Raw genomic sequence first — 21,644 nt, forward strand, 5'->3', positions numbered from 1 at the left:
AGTTCATTGTCTTAGGTTTCCGGGCTGTATCGGTACCAAATATCATACTTCCGGATTTGGCATCTAACTGAGGTTATGTTGCGGTCTCTTTGAAAGAGTGAGTTACGCAGACAAAAAGGGCGCATATTCTGGAGTTGTTGAGTATGCCATAAGTCTTTACAGGCTTCAAAATGCTTTGTGGAGCAACAATTTGTTGCAGATGCTGAGTTCAGATCGCCTGCCGAGTAACCAGGTTTGGCTAAGTTTACCTTGACATTGATGTGAGCTTTCTAAGTTAAAAACCTGTCAAGGGTTAGGCCCATTAAGAATGACTGTGTGGCAGTTGAGCCAACGAGTCGTCATACTTATCCGTGTTGTAGCAAAAAAGGGAAGTAAATAACATTTCTTTAAAATATAAATAGACTTTTCTCGTTTCTGTGTACATTTAGGTTTTTATTCTTGTCGTAATTGTAATGCAATTGTGGTTTACAGATAATATATAGAACTTTTATTTCAATTTGCACATTCAATATATATTTATATATACTTTAAATGGTAATAATAAAAAGTAATATTATAAACAACAGTTTTTTTTCTTTCTTTTTTTTTTTTTTTTTTTTTGTAAATATAAAAAATAATAAAACACATTCAATGTTTATATATATAAATGGATGCAATTACATTTCGCAAAAGAATTTCTGTTTTGTTTTGTGTTTCATTTTTAGCATTATTTCAGTTTGTCATGTGGGTGGCTCCTTACTTATTGGCTCGATTGGTTTGTTTGTATGTTTCTTCTTTTGTTATAATATAAAAAGTGTACTTATTATTGCGGCAGGTGAGTGGGTGTGTGTGTGTGTGTGCGTGAGTGTGTGTAAGTGTGTGTAGATAATTGTGTGCATGGTTGTGAATTGTGTGTAGATTGTTTCTCTTATTTTTCTTTTATTCAATAATTTATATATAAAAAACGACTTCTACTGCGTTTGCTGTTGAATTTCAATCTTCTCGACTGTCATGTCAGGATTCATGGCCGTCGCTTCCTGCAAAAGTTTATAGAGTACATAAATTAGTAAGTCTTTCTTAAATAAATCAAACTACATAAATAATTAAAATTAAATACATTTTCCGTGACTTACTTGGATTGCCTCAGCCAAGGCTTTGTCATGATCAATTGGATCGCCATCGGATTGAATTGTAATCTTTTGTTCCACACGTGTCTCAACAATGCCATCGCGTTCGGTTTTGTACTGTGGTGTGATGAGAAAAAGAAATTAATTATTTTTAAGACAATTTCTTTTAAATTTAATTCTTTCTTCATCTACTTGTCAACTAGTACAACTTCAAAACAAAGGACCAATGTATATAATTTACAGTGGGGGGCGCAGCGTAACATATACAGGACAATAATAATTCCTACCTCTCTCTCTGCATACTTACGCACTCCACGCTCCACTTGGAGGCAGTTTTGAACTCTTTTTACTTTACTTACGGTTATGGTTTCCACAGTGCGCGTTTTACTGCTAACGGTTTGTGTCGAGATAATTTCACCTTGTCCCGAATAACCAGGTGCATCTTCACCGAGAACCACTCGAGTACTTTCAACATGCGGTCCAGTTGTGTGTGTAGCACCAGTGGAGCTTGTCAATAGCGGAGATTTCTAATATAAAAGTAAAATGATACGGATTAAAAAAACCAAAACCCATTCCAAATCAGAATTAAGCTAAGGTTAACTAAGATCGAGAGAAACTAGTTAGTTGCATTTGAAAAAGAAGAAGAAAACAAACAAACCTGATTGTCTGTGCGCACCACAGTGGAACCAACTGAGTATGGTCCATCGATTGGTGTACCCGAATCGCCTGAACTGGTCGACGAAACACTATCCCGTCTCTGATACTAATAATAATAACAGCAACAACAAAAACAATACGAAACAAATCATAAGTTTAATCATGCAAAACGACGACGACAACATGCGAGAGCATAGACAGATCTAGAGCTGTAGAATGGGTGGATGATCGCCCCATGCAGTATGCAAAAATAATCGTTTATAACTTTTTCGATGACTTATATATGGAAACATTTCTCTTAATGTTTCATTAAGAGACTTCGTGGACTAATTATTGCATACTTTAGAGGGCAAAGTTTTTTCCACTTCACAGACCTTGATTCTTGCCTTTGCCGCTGCGAGAGCCATGCAATACAAAACGACATCTTACCTGATCACCACTCGTTACAGTTGCCGTGGTCTTGACCTCTTGAGTGACAACGCGTTGTTGCTGCTTGTTGGGATCATGAGTGCGGGTGGTGGCTACGGTTTTTTCTTCCAGTTGTTCGGTCTTGGCATTCTTGCCCAGATCCTCGTGCGTTGTGGCTGTGCGGGTGGTTACAGCGGTGGCCGTGACATAAGCTCCGCTCAAATCGGTGGGTGTTGGATCAGCCTAAGGTTGTGGGTTCAACGTGGATTCGATTAGGATTAAAGTGGGGGTTAGTGCGCATCAAAAAACAATGTACAACAAAAACAGCGAAGCGACCATAGCAAAAGCAACAAAAATCTTTCACTATGGAACACCATATATATATATATTTATATATATAATACAACATTGATAGCAACTTAGAGTTTAGGAAAAACAAATAAAGAATTAGAAGAATCATTGATGGATAGAGAGGTCTTTTGTTGATAATGATGATGATGGCTTATAAATTTTGTTTAAAGAGTGCAGAAAGAGAGAAAAAGTTGTTGAAGCGACAGCGAGAGAGTTTTATAGCTAATTGTTGATGGTGATTAAAGTTAGTAGACAAAGAAAACTTTAAGCCCCGCAACAAAAATTCTATTATTTGGCTAACCTTGTGTTCCTGCGTCGAATAGGTCACCTCTCCAGTGCCCAAATTTCGTACTTCTTCCTCAACATTGTGGGTGACGCCATCATTATTCTTGGTCAGCACCTGTTTGGTTGTAGTCTTGACCACAGTGGGTGTTCCTTTGCCAGATTTGGATGATTGACTGATGTTTGCTTGATTTGCGCTACTTAAAACGATGTCCTTAATCTGATCCTGATCATATTGCTGGGCCATATCATCCTCGGAACTGGCATCACTATCACGACGCAGAGCACCCTTGCCAATGTGTTTGACACCGTCGAAGAACTGTTGCCTTGTGATGGGCACCGTTTCCGTTGTCGTTTGTACCTGCGATTGTTTGCCAAAGTGCGATGGATCGATTTGGGCATAGTTAAGGATCAATTTGCCGGTAACAGGATCAGTTACTGCCGTTGCTGGATCAATATCTCCTGTATTGGGATCAATGTCACCATATTCACTCTTAATGCGTCCCGTCACTGGGTCAATCTCTCCGGTCAGGGTCATCGTATGGGTCACTGTGGTGCGGGCTCCAGCGAAACGTGGATCATTGGGATCAACCTGTACAGTTTCACCAGTCACAGGATCAATCATATTGTATACATAAACGGTTTTATTGAAAAATTTAAGCACCCGACCAGAGGCGGGATCAATTTCACATTCATCAGGATTAACCTCTTCAGGACGGCCACGTTCATCGGTTTTCGAGATGAGCAGAATACGAACAATAATAATTTTGCCAGTTTTGGGATCAACCCGAGCCAATTTCGTGTACACCTCACCCGATTCGGGATCCACATGAGTGGTGGCATACAATGGTTCACCCTTCTCCAATTCACCAGTGGCAGTATAGATTTTACCGGAAGTGGGATCAATCTTGATGGTATTGGGATCAAGTTTGGTCTGTTTCTTGATCTCATTGGTCTTGGGATCGAGGTAACCATAAATGGTGATGACATAACCGGTCTTCGGGTCGACACTGCTCGAAATGAATTGTTGTTCATTGGTGGTTGGATCACTTGCACCGGTGGGTACCCAAATCTGGTTGGATTTCGGATCCACAATAATGTCCTTATCCTTGGCGGCGCTAACCTGTGAAATCGGTGACTTTGTCGCTGGATCCACACGTTGTTGGACAATGCGCAACGATATAATACGAGCATAATCCTTATCGGGTTTATTATTCTTCGGGTTGATTTGGTTTTTGAGCAGAATTTGGCCAGTTGTTGGTTCAATCTTAATATCACGGGTCACCGTCTTACCCGATTTGGGATCATTGAAAGTGATGGTATGCTTAACCAAATCAATCTGTCCATATTTGGTATCAATCTTTCCACCCTTTGGATCAAATTGTCCACCAGAGGTCTCAACCTGAGCCGTCTTGGGATCAATGATATTCTTCTTGGAATCATACTTGCCAGCCAGTGATGTCACCTCCACAATTGGGTCAATCTGTTGACCCACCTCAATTAGGCGTCCCTGATTAGGATCCAATTTGTTAGTCTTGGGATCGACCACACCCAAAATGGTAATCTGTCCAGTGGATGGATTAACTTTAACATTCTTGGTGACAACAATTTTACCAGATTTCGGATCAATGGACTTTAGTTCACCCTTGCGTGTATTGATCTCACCATATTTGGTATCCAGTAGGCCAGTATCCAAATTCAAAACGCCCAAAGAGCGTTCCACTTCACCATTGACGGTATCAATCTTACCAGTGCTTGGATCAATGCGACTTGTAATAACTGTGAGCTCAACCACGGGATTATCCTGCGGTGTAATGCATACAATCTGACCCAAAGAGTCGTCCAGACGTCCCGTCTTGGGATCAGCAACACCAGAAACCAAATGAATATTACCCGTTTTCGTGTCAACATCGCCCTGATAGAGCTCTTTCTTGCCAGTTTTCGTATTGAGAGCTTCCAAGGTGCCCTTCTTGGGATCGATCAGACCGTATTTGGTATCAATTTGTCCAGTTGCTGGATCCAAAATGCCTGTGGAGTGCTCAATGCTTCCGTTTTCGGCATCAACACGCTTCGTGGCCGGATCGTATTTGGAGGTTATTACCATAATCTTGACACGCTTCTTTTTGGGCTTGGCAGCGGCGGCGGCAGCAGCTGCAGCAGCAGCAGCTCCTGCACCAGCACCGGCAGCTAGGTTGCCTGGAGCTCCACCTGCCGCAACGCCATCTTTAGACGGTCCCACATAGCCCGGCTCTTTGTTATAACGTTGAGACTCGAGGAAATCTGCTGTAGGATCCGCTAGTGGCTTATAGCTGCCCGGAGCACCCGAGGAATAACCATGTCCAGGACCCTTTGTAGGTGAATAGGATCGTTTATCGGTTAATGGACTGGCGGCTGCATCTACAGCACTTCCCTGGAGCTTAGCTCTGGTGGTCGGAGACAATTGGCCATCTTGCAATAGTTTGGCTCTCGATTTCGGTGACAATTGACCACGATTCAGTTTATCCTGAGTGCGTGGCGATAATTGTCCTGCCTTCAGTTTCTCGGCCGTCTCCTTCAAAGCATTTTCATTGCCCGGAGCATAATTGAACGCCAATCCGATTTTCTTTTGCTGTGAAGTCGGTGACAATTGCTCCTGACCATCTGCACCCGATTGTCGAGCACCATTTGGATCCTGATCGTAACGGAAGCCACCAGGTGTATATGATTTGCGCGTTGGACTGGCATTGCCATCGGCATCGGCGGCATATTCATATGGACGGGTTACACCCGGTGTGGTAGAGCCACGTTGTTGTTGTTTCTTATTGGCCTCATCCTGTTCCTGTTGTTGTTTCTTATTGGCCTCATCCCCTTCTCCTGTTGTCACAACAAGACCAAGACGACCCACTTCCTTATCCTTAACTTTATCCTTGCCGGATGATTTATCTTTGCCATCCTTATCTTTAGATGGTGAACCGCTCTTGCTCTTACGTCCCGATGAGAATATACCAACGCCCTTTTATTTTTGTTTTTGGTCCAAAATAAAAACAAAAAAAATAATAATCGGGGGAAAGGGAAGAACAAAAACCAAAAAGAGAAAAATTAAAAATATATTGAAATTAAAATTGGTTTATACTACAAACTATCAATAACTTACGGGTGAAACTTAAGAGTGAAAGTGATTAAGGGTTAGGATTAGGGGTTTTGAAAGGGGTATATACACAAGGGGTCGAGGGTCGAGCAAAATTGTTTACTCCATCATTCAGTGCTTAGGCTTAACCTAGAAATTGTCAAGTATCTAAATCTATATAGATACTTACACGTCTGCCCGATTTGTCCGACTTATTCGAGTCATTAAGTTCATCGTTGCCTGGACAAGGAGAATATTAAAAATTTACTTTAATAAATTTTAAAACAAAATTAAACTCTAAGGATTTACCATTGACCCCAGAGCCTTCTGCTGCTGCTGCTGCTGCGGCGGCGGCTGCTGCTGCCTTGGCTGCCTTTTCGGCCTTCTTCTTCTCTTCCAATTCACGTTTCTCACGCTCTTTGCGCTCTTTCTCCTCCTTCTCCTTAAGTTTCTTTTCGCGCAATTTGGCCTCCTTTTCCTCATCCTAAATATTATGAAGGGCATAAAATAAATATTAATATTTAAAAATCTATTTTTTCTTTTATCAATATTTATGCAAAACATGCAAACAAAAAAGCAACAAAATATAAGAAGTAAACTCAAAAACATTAATTAATGATTTTTACAAGCAATTATTAAAATGGATTTTGTTTCAGTAAATTTTTTAATGCTTTAGCCAATGAAAGTTTTTTTTGTGTAGACTGTATTTTGGTGTAAATATATATATAAGGATATATACAGGGAGAAGAGACAGAGACAGAGACATTGAGACCACATTTAATCAAGAAATAAAATTGAAACATTAAAAATTAACTAAATTAATTAAAATAGTAAAAATGAAATTAGACAGAAATCAAAGAAAAATCAAATACTCTTTAGACGGCACAGTTATAGAAAGTCTCTCATATAATATTTATGTAAAGATATATCATTTCGATTCATTTTTATACACAAAAACGAAAATTTACCATATCAAAAAGGAACTGCGCATTCAAGGGGGGGTGAGTGGGTTACCAGGGTTTACATAAATTATGAAATAAAAAATAAATAAAAATATTTATGTATATGTTTACAAAATGAATTAATAATTAAAATTTGTCCTTAAGTTTTTTTTTTCTTTTGCACAACAATTGATTAAGCAGAGTTTTTTTTTATAAAGCGGAATCAAAGAGGGGTAAATAAGAAAATTAAGAAGTAAAGAGCGAAGAGAGTTCAAAATGGAATTCTTTGTTTTTTTTAATGGTTAACCTGAAGTTCATTGGAAAGTTCGACCACATTGGAAGCCACTTCGGCAACGATATTGGTCTCATAGTCACCCTCAAGGGAGCTCTGCGAGGAGGCGGATGCAGTGCCAGTGCTCGATTCGCGTATTAACTTTTTTTTTTTTATTTTTGAGTGTCATTTGAGGATTAGGAATTTAACATTTTTTAAACGAGCACATCATTCGATTAGATCATTAGGTCATCACGTAGAGTTTTTTTTTGAGTGCATGTGAGGGTTAAGTGTTTGTGTGGGTTTGTGTGTGTGTTTTTTTTTTTTAGAGAAAGAGTTAGTAACAAACCGAGAAGAAAGTAAATAAAAAAATTAGATATTTGAATGTAGTAGATGGTTTTTAGTTTAAAAAACTCGTTCAAGACAATGGGTGCAAATGGGTTTAAACATTTTTTCTCGTCCAAGTGGGAGATGGGTGTAGTTTGCCATACCTTATCCTTTTTGTCCTTCTTAATGGGACTGCGACTATGGCCATCGGCATCGCCAGCATTACGATCTCCCCGATGATCCAAAGTGCTACTCTTACGTGCCACCTTCTCCTTTTCAGCCAAGGCTAAAACTGCAAAAGGGAAAAAGAGAAAGTTCAAAATCTCTTCCTTATATGGGTTTCCCATTCCCAACTGACAACTCACCATCCATGCTTCGCGATGATAGTCGTGCCCCAGATAGTGTACGATCAAATTTGGGTGCAGTACGATCCACCGGAGTGGCACGACTCTCGTATTGAGTGCGTCCCTTGTAACGATATTTCGAACCAAAACGTGGAAACAGCGTCGATTTGGTATCCGGCTCCGGAGTCATCAAACGGAAGAATGTGTGATGTTCCACACAGGATTTCCATAACTTTTTGGCGGCACGATGATTGGCAAGCTTAAAACCAATGGTAGATTCGTATTGCTCGAATTCTCCTGGTCGTATCTTGATATAGAAATGATGACGCTTATACGAGATCTTTAAGATCTTTGGCCAAGCGAAGCGATTGATGCGTAATCTGTACACGAACATTTTCCATAATTAGTATCAAATGCAAGAAAATTGAAATCGTTTTATGACTCACTTATCGCGATAGACCAGCAGACCGGAGGCACAAACGCCCAGCATAATGTCTACACCCTCGGAATCCTTGGCTTTATGCAAATCAACGCCATACATGGCCAATTTCTTGGCATTCTCCAGATAGTGTAGTTCAGCCTCGGCGGGCGATTGGCCTCTGTTTTTCGAAAAAGAGCGAGAGATTAATTAGGTTTTCAGAGACTCTTATCTAGTCGGACTCACTTGTGGGTCTTGTGTAAATCCATGACCTTTTCCTCCAACTCTGGTGCCTGATTTGGGGCAATTTTAAAATCCTTCAAATAACTGCGATTGGGCATCTCCTTGGGATCGTAGTCACCCATCTCGGATTGAACCAAATAGGAGCCCAACAGAGCATGGGTTACAAAAGTGCAGGGCAAACGTTCCTCCAGTATATCATTGCGAACTTGCAGACACAAATGATACCGGGTTATATCCTCTTGCAGCTGCGATGGCTCTGGTGGATAGAATTTCACCGCAAATGACAATGGCCAGGGATCTGTGCGAAAGAATTTGGCCACAGGTTTCTCCAAATCCAACCAGGTACGCGGATCTGTGGGCGTGTCATATGTCAAACCGAAATAATCCTTCTCAATGATATTTAAACCGGCACAAATTGAATTGACCAGATCACGACCCTTTGCCTTGCGCTGCACAGAGGAAATAATAATTAGTATGGAACAATTTGTAGGAAGCTTACTAATTACTTACATCAATGGTCACGTCCAAAATGGAGCCATCGAGTAGAGTTACACGAGCCAGAGCAGCCTTCGAGAATGTTGATGAGCTACTCTTCGATTTGCTCTTGGTTGGTGTTTCCGGCTCAGCTGGCGCGGATGGTTTAACTTCCGCTGGCATCTTCTAAGAAGTCGTCGTGTTGAAGGATGAAAGATACAAGAAGGAAGATGCCTGCAACAGAAGAAGCAAAGCAAAACTCTTTAAATGAAAAAGAACAATTTGTAGATTGATGATGTTATTCGTTGGCTCCCGATATGTCCACTTGTCTAGTGGACGACGACAAGCAGGCGCTCATTAGTCTCTCTCTCTCTGTGTTTTACGGTCGCCTGGCGCCCAAAAAAAAAAAAAAAACAAAGCACAAACTCGCAAACAAATTAGGAATGCTGACGGAGACACATCACAGCAGGGCGGGACCACGGCTGGAGGGCATGATGTCATGGCATCTTTCCATTCCATTTCATTACTTACTTCAAATCAAATTGAAAGCAATCTACGATGTACTCAAGGCTATAAACCTCAGCAAGACCGTAATAAAATGAAGCAAGTAAGTCGACTCGTCGACTTGGGTATACCATACACCAGGCGAAACAAATATTTCAAATTTCGAAAACCAAATGTATGTCTATTAAATTGTTTTTACATGTTTCATAGTATGTGCTATCTCGCTCACTCTACGAACATACGAGCACTCTAGCGCCGCCACTAGCCAACGGCCAATTCTGGCCTTGTGGACTGCTTTGTAAAATACGTTCATACGCATATTTTGCATGTTTCTAGTCCGATTTCAATAAAATTCGGTAGTTTTGTAGAAATAGATAAGAATAATTAGTCTGCCGAATTTGAATGCGATAGTCAAAAATCTACAGGAGAAAATCGGTTTTTTCTTAAATATGGAGGCGGAAGTGGGCGTGGCAAAATATGAAAATAGATGTACCCTGCGCGCATACTAAGCCAGTGTACATACTAAATTTGGTGACTTTAGCTTTGTTAGTTTTTGAGAAAATCAGTTTTGTTTAATTTGCGGGGGCGGAAGTGGGCGTGGCAAAATTTTTAAATAGCCAATATCTGCGCGTCTATCAAGCTAATCTGCATACCAAATTTGATGTCTCTAGCTGTTATACTTTTTAAGAAAAACAGTTTTATGTGATTCCTGGGGGCGTAAGGGGGCGTGGCAAAAAGTTTGAACAATCAGTTTTTGCGCGCTAACTAAACGGGTATACAAAATAAATTTGATGTCTCTAGCTGTTATACTTTTTAAGAAAAATAGTTTTATGTGATTCCTGGGGGCGTAAGGGGGCGTGGCCGAAATTCCAATTAACTCTGTACGCGTGCATAATACACGAGTATACATACCAAATTTGGTGGCTCTAGCTCTTATAGTCTCCGAGATCTGCGTGTTCATACGGACGGACGGACGGACGGACGGACGGACGGACGGACGGACGGACGGACGGACGGACGGACGGACGGACGGACAGACGGACATGGCTAGATCGACTCGGCTGTTCATCCTGATCAAGAATATATATACTTTATAGGGTCGGAGAAGCTTCCTTCTGCCTGTTACATACATTTTGGCGACTTTAATATACCATTTCACCCTATGGGTGTATGGTATAAAAAAGGAGAAAACTTTACTGCGAACTTTAACTAGCGAAAGCGTCAAACTATAAACTACATTTTCATAGTTTCAGTTTCAGTTACCAAAAGTTGCAATTAATTTAGTTGTAATTATGCAAAAAAAAAAAAAAAAAAGTAATAATTAAAAGTATAGCCTGGGAATGATGACAGATGGAAAATGTGAGAAATTAAGTTTCCGTAGAATGAAAATTAAACTCAAATACTACTTTAGCTCCTGAAAAGTTTTAAAAACCGTGTTCCCCCCCCAAAGTCGACGACCCTGTCATTTTTCTGAAGTTGAAATTGACATAAATTTTATATATTTCAAATGATATTAACATTATATAAGCCGGCGAGTGAAGGCAATGTCATGGACTCTCAATCTCCCCAAACACAATTCTCGATATCATATTTTTTTTGCAAAGGAAATGACGTTATGCTTGGGGTGGAGCCATTATATGTACTTATGATGTAAAAGGAATTTGTTAAAATGCCAAGTAATTGACTTGAAAGATGCAATAACATGCAATCAATTTAAATTTTAATTGATTTTAAATACGGAAAAATAACAACGTGTTTGAATGAGAGACAGAGAGATTGAGAAAGAGAGACAGAGAGAGACCCCTTTAGAAGAGTCTTATGTGAGATGCGAGATCTATGTGGAAGACGCCGCACGGGTTGAACCAGTTTAATTTTTTTTTTTTTTATATATTCTGCTTGTTGACCATTCTGTGCGTGCGTGTGTGTGTGTCTGTCTTTTGGGTCTCTCTGGTTCCCTGGTGGCGTCATCGTGCGTTCAAAATTATATACAGAATATACATACAACAGAATTATATGTTAGCCGAAAAAAAAAAAAAATAGAAAAAAGCCGAACAAACATTTTAATTTTTTATAGACTTCTTTTTGTTGGTTTTTGAAGGTTGCGCATACGCAATGTATGACCCCTTCTAAGTTTCTGTTGACATCATCAACAACAAGTTGAAATTATTTCAATTTCGAATTGCATTTCAACCGCAAAAAAACAAAGCAAAAACAACAAAATAATATAAATGATGTGAAATGTTTCACGCCTGATAGGCCATGATGAATCAGAGAAAACGAGAGGGAGAGAGGCAGAATGAATAAACATTATCTTTAAAAGTATTTTAGCATTTAGTTACAAATAAATTAGATTTATTTCGTGACTTTTTTCTATGTAATTAAATTTTGCTCTGTTGATGATGATGATGATGATGCTTCTGAGGTCTGATGATGTCATCATTATGATGGGGGGTGGAGTAGGGGCAGCCGATGCCGGTTTTTGCTATTGCAACAAAATAAAATATACACAGACAACCAAAAAAGAAATATTTTCGCAAGAGATGCCGAAATATGCACATACATACATATGTGGAGAATAGAACATATATTCGCCTCAATTCAATTGAAGGAGGTCGAGGTGAAATTCATCATCAACAACAACAGCAACATCTTGGGTGGAACCTACATACTATACTGTTTCTTCTCTCTAATCACACTCGTTGAATAGGCGCTATGAAAAAATTCTTACAAAAAAGACAACGAAAAAACAATGCCTTATGGAATGAATAAGTATGTTGTATATATATAGATATGTGTATATATATATAAATATACATAAACCATATGCCATATAGTAGATACGAACCAACCAATTGTTGTTGCTATTGTATTTTCGGGTGTAGTCCAACGTCTGGGCACAAGTTGCTTAACTTAATTAAATTGAATTTAATACAACTTAAATCAAATTCAATTTACTCTTTTGACTCTTGAGGGTCATGGATGTAAATACATACATATATGAGCACAAGTTAATGAAATTCTCCCTCATGATGATGGATCTCTTTTCAAGTTTTATATGTATATATATAAAACTAACTCCTGTCACATTGTTAACTTTCGCTTTTGATGTCCATTAGCATGAAAGTAGTTTTTCCCTCATTTTGGGCTTAAAAATAAACATTCAACGAAGCGTGGCCAATACACATACATACATTTTCAGTGAGTGTGAGTGAAAGACTGACTGACTCCGGGATATCCGTTCATAACTTCCGCCTAGAGAGAGAAATGCTAAATGTTTGCATTTTTATAAATGTTTATACACTTTTTTTGCCATTTGGGTCAATCAATAAACACGATTTTGTGTGTGTGTGTGTGTGTGAGTGTGTTTATGCGCGTGTATGAAGTTTCCTTTATCGGCTTCATATGGCTAGCCTTTTAATTGCCTTGGTCTAAATGCAGTAGATAAGCTGAGATCCGTTCTAATAAAAACTCGAACAACAACCACTTGACAAAGAAGCATTTTTTTCTTGAGACTAATCACTCGTCGAGATGCCAACATATGCAACACATAACCGCAACAAGCGACAGAAACAGGGGGAAAAATGAACAACAAAACTTTTAATATAATAATAGAATGAATTTAAAGTCATCCTGACGACCTAAGAATACTCTTAAGCAAAGTAAGAAAGTTAAGAAGAAATCTCAGAACCATCAGCGCTTAGGTCGGTCTCCAATACACAAGGTTTCTTCCCATAAAAATTTCTTGAATGATGAATGATGGTAAGTAGTTTAGATAATTAAAATTATATTTTACACCAAAAAACAAAGTGGAGTTTGAGATGCTTTTAGGAGTTTTCGTCTAATAGGAAGCTCTTAAGTGTTAGGTTGACAGTTAAACAACTATATCCTATACGACTTACAGAGATATAGATGCTGATCAAAAATATACCTTTTAGAGTTGAAACTCCTTTGGCTAATAAAGGGTATATACCCTACTTGGAGAGTATACAACTGCAGGCAGAGTTCTTTTGCCATCAGCCACACCCACACAATTTGATTTCTGCTCATCCAAGTCATAAATACATAGCTAATAGCTATGGGACAGAAGCAGAGGGAAGAGCTCTACACACACACACACAAATACACACAATTAATGGATATACTCCAATATACAAAATATATATATAGATAGATATTTGTGTGGTAGGTATACATATAGTAAATCATATAGATTCATGGGGGCAAAGTAAGTAAAAATCGATGCGGCAAAAACAAAAACATATAAATAGAATGCGAAAATTGTGTGTGAGGGGTGAAGAAGTCAGTCTGGTGTCTGATTGAGTTTTGTTGACAGTTTTTCAAACTGGGGGGAAAACTGAAGGGGAGTGGGACAAAACAACTTGCAACTCGAGGGGAGAGTCAAAAATAGCCTTGTCTGTGTGTCTAGTTAATGTGGCACAAGCAGACACACTTACACAGACACATAATTCATTGCCACGATCTGGCAGCACAGTTAACATTGTATTTTAAGTCAAAACCTGGCTTAGAGACTCGTCTCTTTTGGGCTCTCTCTCTCTTTCTCTTTCTGTCTCGCTCTCTTCTAATGCTCACAGACACACCTTGTTGTTGGCCCTCTCTTAGTGTCTCTCTCTGTTTCTCTCTTTCTTCGGTTGTTGTCTGAATTCAGGTTTTGTTTTTCTTGTTGGAGAATCCAGACCAAACATCGTGGTTTTTTTGTTAGCCGTGTTTGCGTGCTGCCAAGTCGTTACACCTCTATGATAATTTTCATGTTTGTTGTTGCTGTTGTTTCTCTTTCTACATGCTTGTTTATTAAAGGTTTTTCATTTTCAGTTACTTTTCTATGTTGTTGTACAGTTATATTAGCATTATGATGTGGTTGTTGGCTCTAGGAGTGGCTAGAAGCTTTAGACTACTTGTTTCTGCTTTGCTCATTTGGTTTATCTGTTTGTAGCCAATTTCTTCTTTCTCTAACCGGTTTTTTCTCTTTCTTAATGCAGTTACCTGTATGAGGGGAAAATGTATGGATTTAGGTCAAAGTCTCACTCCCACTTTTAAATGTTTTTTCTTTTTCGTAAGTTTAGGTTGTCAAGGCGGCCACGTCTTGATTAAAGTTTTTCCGGAAAGCTAGTTACATTGGATGACGCATTGGCTACTAAATGAGGAGAGGGGTTATTATTACTCTTTGGGGGTGAGGGGGATAGTCACCTGCCCACCATTCATAACGCATACCAAACACATGGCCTTTGTTTTGTGTGTTATCTTATCATTAAACATATTTCATAGTATGGGCTAAAAAAGAGCTTGCAGAAATCGCAGATTGATAAGAAGGGGCAATGCATACTAAGCGATCGCTTGGCATCGTTTATTTTTGTCCCAGTGACGTAGTCCGTCATCCTATAGTCCACCAGGAAATGTGTCACATCGACCAAAGACCGCAACAAATTCCAATCAGAGAACCAACAACCATGCAGTTCCAATTCGATCATGTTGTGGAACGTTTCCTTGACTACTACTACAACAAAACACCCTTATTGCCCTCTCCCACCCTCTGTCTCATGCTGTTGACCCGCTCCTGTAATAAAATGCGAAACAAGTGAGAATAACAGAGAATACGGTAAAAGAAATAAGGCAACACAAGAAAAAGATACATTTGAAAAGCTTGACAAAAAACTAAAAATCTCTCGCTCTCTCTCTCTCGTACTCTCTGAATATGTAGCTGTTTTGCGCTCACTGGCTCTCCCTCTCTCATGCTCTCTACTCTATGCGTGTATGTGAGCTATGAAGTCATATTCACGTATGTGTGTGTATGGTTAAATGCGAAGCCACCGAAAAACTCCGACCACAGCCCAAAAAATTAAAAAAAAAAAGAAAAAAACTTTTAAACCTCAAGCAAAATTTTATCGGGTCAAATGGCCCGATTTATATATACAGATGACCACAGATAGAAAGACATAAATCTACTCACACTTACCAGGCTCAATTTAAAATTATCCTTAAGCCTTGATGAAATTAAGTAAAGTGTAGTTTTAGGCGCTTTAAATTGTTAAACTTTCCTTTTTTCTATGAAATTTGATTTTATTATATATTTTTTTGTCACACTCTAGCACACACAAACACAGACGTAACAAAAATTATAAACAAATTCTTTACAACTTTTTTCGTATTTGAAAAAAGACAATTTGTTGTTGTTGTTGTTTGTTGTTGATGATGTTGCTATTGTTGTTGTCGCGGTCGTCGTCGTTGAATACCTGTTGAAAATTCTTACTCGTGAGTAATAGAGCATAGACAGAGGGAGAGAGAAAGAGCGAGAGAAATAGTGGATAGGAAGAGGGTGTCGCAATTGTGTCTCATATCAAGCGGTGGGGGAATGGGAATACGGTGCGGGGAGAATGTACGGACAAAAAATTACGCGGCGTGGGCGTAGGCAAAATAAATTCTTGCACTTTAATAAGTATTAACTTATTAACTAATAAATTATATTTTGTTCACGTTTTATTTGTATCTTTAAATTTATTTTTAAACACAAAACACATTTGGTAGAGAAATATTGCGCGCTTTTGCACAAGAATCAAATCCAAAGAAACGAGCGAAAAAAATTTTCCTTTTCAGCTCTTTTGGCACACACTCTCTCACACCCATACAGATACACTCACTTATTTTCAAGAAGACGTACCGTGTTTTCTTTTTTTCAAAATGAATCTATTCGAAATGCTTCGCGCACGAAGAGCAAACTGGTACTGAGAGATACATTTTTTAAACAACCACCCCCAAACTTTAATTCATTGCCACACTGTTAACTGACTGTTAAATTTTTTGAATTTTATTTGGCAAATGTTTACTTACGTTACTCGGGCCCAAAACGCACTTAAACTACATAAATTTGGTATCAAACGAAAGAGAAAAATTCCACGAGCACTACCTCAGGTGCGCCTTATCGATTTGTTTCGTAGTTTTTGAGTAATTAACTAAAGAAAATTAATGTTTTTAGCGGGATTATAGCTAAAAGTAGCTGTTTCCGGCTAAAAAAGCTGTTCAACTTTGAGATGGTGTTGCCAAATGCCGAATTTTGGATACTCCAATACGCGGGCTTTTTGAATCTTTTGTTCGCACTATTCTCAACAAACGAAAATATTATTGAGTTTACATTTATTTCTTGATTTTATAGAACAAATATAGTTTAGAGTACAATATTTGGCTGCCAGAGCAGCCGAGTACACCTCGACTTTAGAGTTAAGATTAAAATATTTGGCTACCAGGGCGGTCAAACAGCGCGCCAAATAAATACTGAAAGATACATTTTTAAACAACCACCCCCAAACTTTACTTAAAATGTTAGCCACACTGTTAATCCATTGCCCCACTGTTAACTGACTGTGAAAATTTTTGAATTTTGGCTATTTTATTATTTATAAACTTTTTATTCTATCGTTTGTTATTATTAATGTCAACTAAATATCCCCATACCCCACATTTTGGTGTGCAACAAATTTAAATTAAACAACGTTTATAGTACTGACATACCATATCTCTTAAATACCATGCCATAGACCTGGATTATACCCGAAATTTATAAATGCATTTATTGTTAGTTCTAGTACTACGCCGCTAAAGTTAAGTAGCTAGCTTTAAACGAAATATGTATGTATATTATTAAGATGGAAAACATACAATTGAATTGATGTTCAAAAAAATTGTATTATTGAACATTGCTCGCAAATGATGCGAGTTACAAAAGCTTTAGTGCTGGGTATCAATTTAAATTATAGGCAAATTTTTATTTTTTCAACGTTTTCTATATAGACAAGGTTTCAGGGAAAATGGTGTCAATTTTACAGTTTTTGGAACATGGCGCATTTTACGAAAATGAAAGAAATAAAAGTAGTTAACAGCGACATCCTTTTTGATGAGATCAAAACCGCAGGCACTTAGACAACGAACGAATTCACGTACATCCTCGAATCTGGATTGTATTTCAGCTATATAGAGATTACCATGCAATTTGAGCAGGCGATTGGCTTCGAGTAGAAAGTCATTCAGGTTTGTGCCCATCAGCGAGAGGCAATAGACGGCCACATCGAGCGATTGATCTTTCAGAGGAGTTTCGGTTATATTGCACGCAATGATATCATCACGATTGGACACTAAATCCATAGAGTAAACTTTATTGGGCACCGATTGAGCCAATTTACCCTCACCGCAACCAAAGTCACCAATAATTGCTGTCTTGGGCAGTCTCTTTACTGTCTTGATGATGCGTGTTAGAGGATTTGTGGGCCACTTTTCCACCTGCTGACGGTAGCCGGCATGATAGGCCTCAAAGGCAGATGCATCCGAACGGAACAAGGATTCAGCTTTGCGACTTGTCATGCTATAGAGTTGCTCATTGATATAACGAAAACGTCCACCTAATAGTTCTGATTGAAATTTGCCAGCCAAGCTTCCATGAGCTGATGAAGGAGTTGTGGAAGTGGGAGTAGAACTGGTGTCCATTGCCTCGACAGCTGCTTGAGCCAAAGCTGGCGTCACATTTAGTTGCTTCTTGGAACCCTTAGTCACTTGGGTGGAGGGACGGGACTTCTCTATGCGACCCTGGCGTATCTTATGCATAGCCTTGATTCCACTCTCGGTATCATCATCAGAATCGGAGGAGGAATCGGAAACTTTGGGTGGTGCCAGTGGACCATGCCCTGCTCGATAACTGTAATTTAAATTCAAATGAATATCTTACAAGTACAATAATTTTAATTTAATTAACCTGAATTTGCTTCCATTCTGGTGCTCCTTCTGCTGCTTTGGTTTTTTCTTCTTTTTCGGTTTCTTTTTCTTAGCCGAAGCGGGGACTCCATTTGTCCTTGATCCTCCAATCGAAGGAAACTCAATGATTTCGGATCCTTTTTCCCATGGGGGCACTTCAAATGGCTTCATTTTCTAATATATTTTATTGTTTTGTTTATTTCGGCTGCAACACGTGAAAATACGTACAGTGTTGGAAAACATATCAATAAATATCGATTTAAAGCCGATAACTCTGCTCACAAAACGATGACAGTTGTGTTTGCGCGGAAAATTTAAAAATCGCTGATTCTTTTTCAAATATTTTTTATTTGTTTCTTTTTATTTTTTGTTGGTTTTTTTTTTTTGTTTGCTCTAAACTAAGATCAACAAGTTATTTTATAGTTTTGGGTTTTATGCTTTTGTTTCTCATAAGAACTAATTAACTTAAAGTCTAGTAAAATATTTATTTATTTTGTGTTTTTTTTTTTTTTTTACAACTGAAGACCATAAAACGTGCTGCTTGGAAAGTTGTATATTTTTTGTTGTTGTTTTGCTTAGTCTAAATATCGTTTACAATTTGAAATTTAATTATTGATTTGAATCATTTAATATTTGTTTTGTTTTTATCTCCTTTTTTGTTTTTGTTTTTGCTGTGTTTATTAGTTTTTAGAAAAGTCTTAGTCTTAGTGTCTATTTTGCTTCCCAACAAACCTTCTCTATATTGTTTTCTATTCTTTTGTTTTTCAATTTATATCTCTCTTTCTCTCGATATTGAGCCAATTATTTTATTATATTGAATTTTGTTTAGAAAGCAAAATCAATTTGTTAATTGTTGGAATTCTAGAAGGTAAATTAATAGTTTTTTTTTTTTTTGCTTCTTGTTGTTGTTGACTATATAGAAACATTTTTATTGGGATTTTTTTGTTGTTGTTTTTTGTGATTGGTGACACACAAATTGCTTAAATATTTAATTATAATTAATTGAATAAATTAAAGCATTTTTCTTTTATGATTAATTTTTAAATAAATTTGTAATACAAAAATATAACTACAACGGAATTTTTGAGGAGTAGCGAAGATCTCCGGGTACCAGATATATTGATGGATTTGTCAAAGAACTATCAAATTTTTTATTTTTGTGAATTTGGGACTCTCGCTTCGGATGACGAAGAGATGGTAATCTTTGATGACATTATTGCTGTTGGTTGATTTGGTTCTAGAACTAGTTACTTCATCCGGTTGCTTCTACGTACCACGATAAAATTGCGCTAAGTAGCTTCGCGAATCTCGCTCGGTTTATATAATTTCTATAAATTTTGTTTCTTTTGTTTTTAGTTATTTAGTGCTTAGGCCTACGAGTAATTGTAATTAAATTACAGTTAGTAGTTGACGACGACGACGACATTGCAGTTCACGTGGACCGCGACGATGCCGTTTTTTCTCTGTTTTGCTTTTGCCTTTAAAATTTATTGTGTATCGAACAATTGTGTAAATTATAACAATCAGATTATGTGGGGGAAAGGGGAAAATTGGTTGTGTTGGTGGAGGTGTTGTGTGTGTTTGTGTGGGGTGTCGGTTCTGGAAGTTTATCTCTTTTAGTAGCTGGCCTCATGACCGGCTAGAATATACAGATCGTGTCCTTCCTCGCTGCCCAGCGATCCAGTGCGCAACAATTGACTCTCCAAGGCGACCACCCTGCAAAAAAGTGTGTAAAAGTTATTAAAAAATTAATAAACAATTATTGACAAAATGACTAAAATAAAAGAAAGTTCTGTGCTTCTAACCCTAAGCTAAGCACTTTATTAACGATTGTAAAAATTGTATTAAATTGTAAAAAACATATACTTACTTATCACTACCCAGCAGTCGATAGGTGCGACTCATATCCTTGATTTCCTGCGTTATTTCACCATTGCGCAGCGACTTGCCCTGCATGCCGTGCTTATGGAATGCTAATACGCTGTCCGGCAAACAAACTGAAAAAAACGGAAAAGGGAATTCAATCAATAAGAACAGTGAATGCAAAATGAATATCTCCTTTGACCTACCAATACTGTCCACATTAAAATCAAAATTCAGCTGCGATACCATTTTCTTGTGCTGCTTGGGATTGCCTTGGAGCGTTACCACCTGTATTAGATTGCCATAGCAAACGAGAATGGCGTCCTTTTCCACCTGGTGAACACGCACCACCTTCAATAGGTCGCGACGCGGCACCATCGTGGCCATGGCGTCATACTCTAGGTCTTCCGGTCCATGGAACCAACTGGCACCTAAAAAATATATAATTACATTACGCTTAATCCTCCAAAGTTATCCACGGCTCTACACTTACTATTCATATTGATGAGCTCTAGTTTGAGGCAACCATTGAGAGCTTTACGCACACCCGTACACACAATGGGATACTCCAGTTCGGGCGTTATAATCATCTCAAAGACAGGTGTATGTCCATTTTGGACACATCCATGACCACCACCCAATATACTAATGGCTGGCCATTCACATTGCTTCAGAAGCATGAACTTATTGAGCGGATCATACCATTGCATTAGGAAAATGCCGCTGGGCGTTGCTCCACATAGATATTTATAGCCATTGTAGGGATTCCGTGTGACGCAACACTGAGTGCAACCCTTTGTGTCTGGCACCTTCGTGGTTAGGGCAAATTTCCTGGGCACCAGCCGCTCTGGTATCTTGTTCATGTGCAGAGAAAAACGCACTGTCTGCTTGGAATGCAGGGCAACGAGATCGTGCCTGTACAATTGACAGGATTTGCCTAATGGGATGGATAAGGAAGTCGTTAGAAATCGTTAAGACAACTTGGAATCTCCTATCGTTTACCTGACAGACTCATCAGCACATCCTTAATCACATACAGCCAGGTGGTGCGACGCGGAAACAGCTGATCAATGGCCGCATCGTGGAGTTCGTTCATATTGAGGTTATAGATGCCCTCCTCGGCACCAATTAGCAAATGTTGATCCCGCGTCTCCGGATGTATCCATGAGGCAGTGCAATGCACACGCAACGGACAACCATTGAAGATCTTGGAAAAACAGGCACCCATATGCACTTTGGGCGTCGGTGGCAAGCCATTTGAAATGGGACGAGGTGGTGTATGGCGGCGACGATGCGAACGTTTGGGGGGAACCGGTGGCGTATTATTTAAGAGATCCGGTTGGGCCTCCTTCTCAACTGCAAGAGAGACGAAAGATTAATTAGGGAAACATTTGCTAAAAGAGACTTCCTATCTCTACTAACTAACCATCATCATCGTCTTGGGTGCCACCATCGCTTAGGCTACGCGGTCTGCCCATGTCATTGAGAAGTCCAATCAATTGATCCATGGAGCTATGTCGTCTTGGTGAATCCTCCAGGCCGTTCTAAGTAGAAAGATGGAAGATTATTATGAGTCGGTAAAAAGGATTTGAATT

At 38.7% G+C, this 21,644-nt stretch overlaps 3 protein-coding genes across 16 annotated transcripts in view; all 3 read right to left on the reverse strand.

The window, feature by feature from the left end:
• Positions 1-411: 411 nt before the first annotated feature.
• On the reverse strand, positions 412-16,164 carry cora (coracle). 7 transcript variants are annotated; one of them, XM_068288847.1, is made up of 16 exons: positions 16,106-16,164; positions 15,404-15,680; positions 8,965-9,162; positions 8,458-8,903; positions 8,240-8,392; positions 7,815-8,173; positions 7,614-7,741; positions 6,879-6,893; positions 6,220-6,394; positions 6,101-6,150; positions 2,824-3,396; positions 2,193-2,414; positions 1,765-1,869; positions 1,466-1,633; positions 1,113-1,223; positions 412-1,016 (listed from the first exon to the last, which is right to left on the reverse strand). In XM_068288847.1, the coding sequence occupies exons 3-16, from the start codon at positions 9,109-9,111 to the stop codon at positions 951-953; spliced, it is 2,718 nt and encodes a 905-aa protein (XP_068144948.1). In that variant the 5' UTR covers positions 9,112-9,162; positions 15,404-15,680; positions 16,106-16,164; the 3' UTR covers positions 412-950. The 7 variants fall into 7 exon arrangements, with proteins under 7 accessions (XP_068144948.1, XP_068144943.1, XP_068144945.1 ...); XM_068288842.1 differs by having other exon boundaries at positions 2,824-5,796; XM_068288844.1 differs by lacking the exon at positions 6,879-6,893 and having other exon boundaries at positions 2,824-5,796.
• A 1,022-nt stretch (positions 16,165-17,186) lies between these two features.
• On the reverse strand, positions 17,187-18,413 carry LOC137576679 (ribosomal RNA-processing protein 8). The gene is made up of 2 exons (XM_068289921.1): positions 18,188-18,413; positions 17,187-18,130 (listed from the first exon to the last, which is right to left on the reverse strand). The coding sequence occupies exons 1-2, from the start codon at positions 18,355-18,357 to the stop codon at positions 17,215-17,217; spliced, it is 1,086 nt and encodes a 361-aa protein (XP_068146022.1). The 5' UTR covers positions 18,358-18,413; the 3' UTR covers positions 17,187-17,214.
• A 1,108-nt stretch (positions 18,414-19,521) lies between these two features.
• hppy (MAP4K3-like protein hppy) overlaps positions 19,522-21,644 on the reverse strand; it is a 60,710-nt gene continuing 58,587 nt past the window's right edge. For all 8 annotated transcript variants that reach the window (XM_068288604.1, XM_068288606.1, XM_068288605.1 and 5 more), the window contains 6 exons: positions 21,476-21,593; positions 21,052-21,405; positions 20,543-20,986; positions 20,256-20,480; positions 20,057-20,183; positions 19,522-19,902 (listed from right to left, as the gene is read on the reverse strand). In XM_068288604.1, coding sequence (XP_068144705.1) covers positions 19,803-19,902; positions 20,057-20,183; positions 20,256-20,480; positions 20,543-20,986; positions 21,052-21,405; positions 21,476-21,593 — 1,368 coding nt within the window. In that variant the 3' untranslated portion in view covers positions 19,522-19,802. The remainder of the gene's footprint in view (positions 19,903-20,056; positions 20,184-20,255; positions 20,481-20,542; positions 20,987-21,051; positions 21,406-21,475; positions 21,594-21,644) is intronic.

The sequence above is a fragment of the Drosophila tropicalis genome, unplaced genomic scaffold, assembly GCF_018151085.1.
Source record: "Drosophila tropicalis isolate 14030-0801.00 unplaced genomic scaffold, ASM1815108v1 contig_593, whole genome shotgun sequence".
Lineage (NCBI taxonomy): Eukaryota > Metazoa > Arthropoda > Insecta > Diptera > Drosophilidae > Drosophila > Drosophila tropicalis.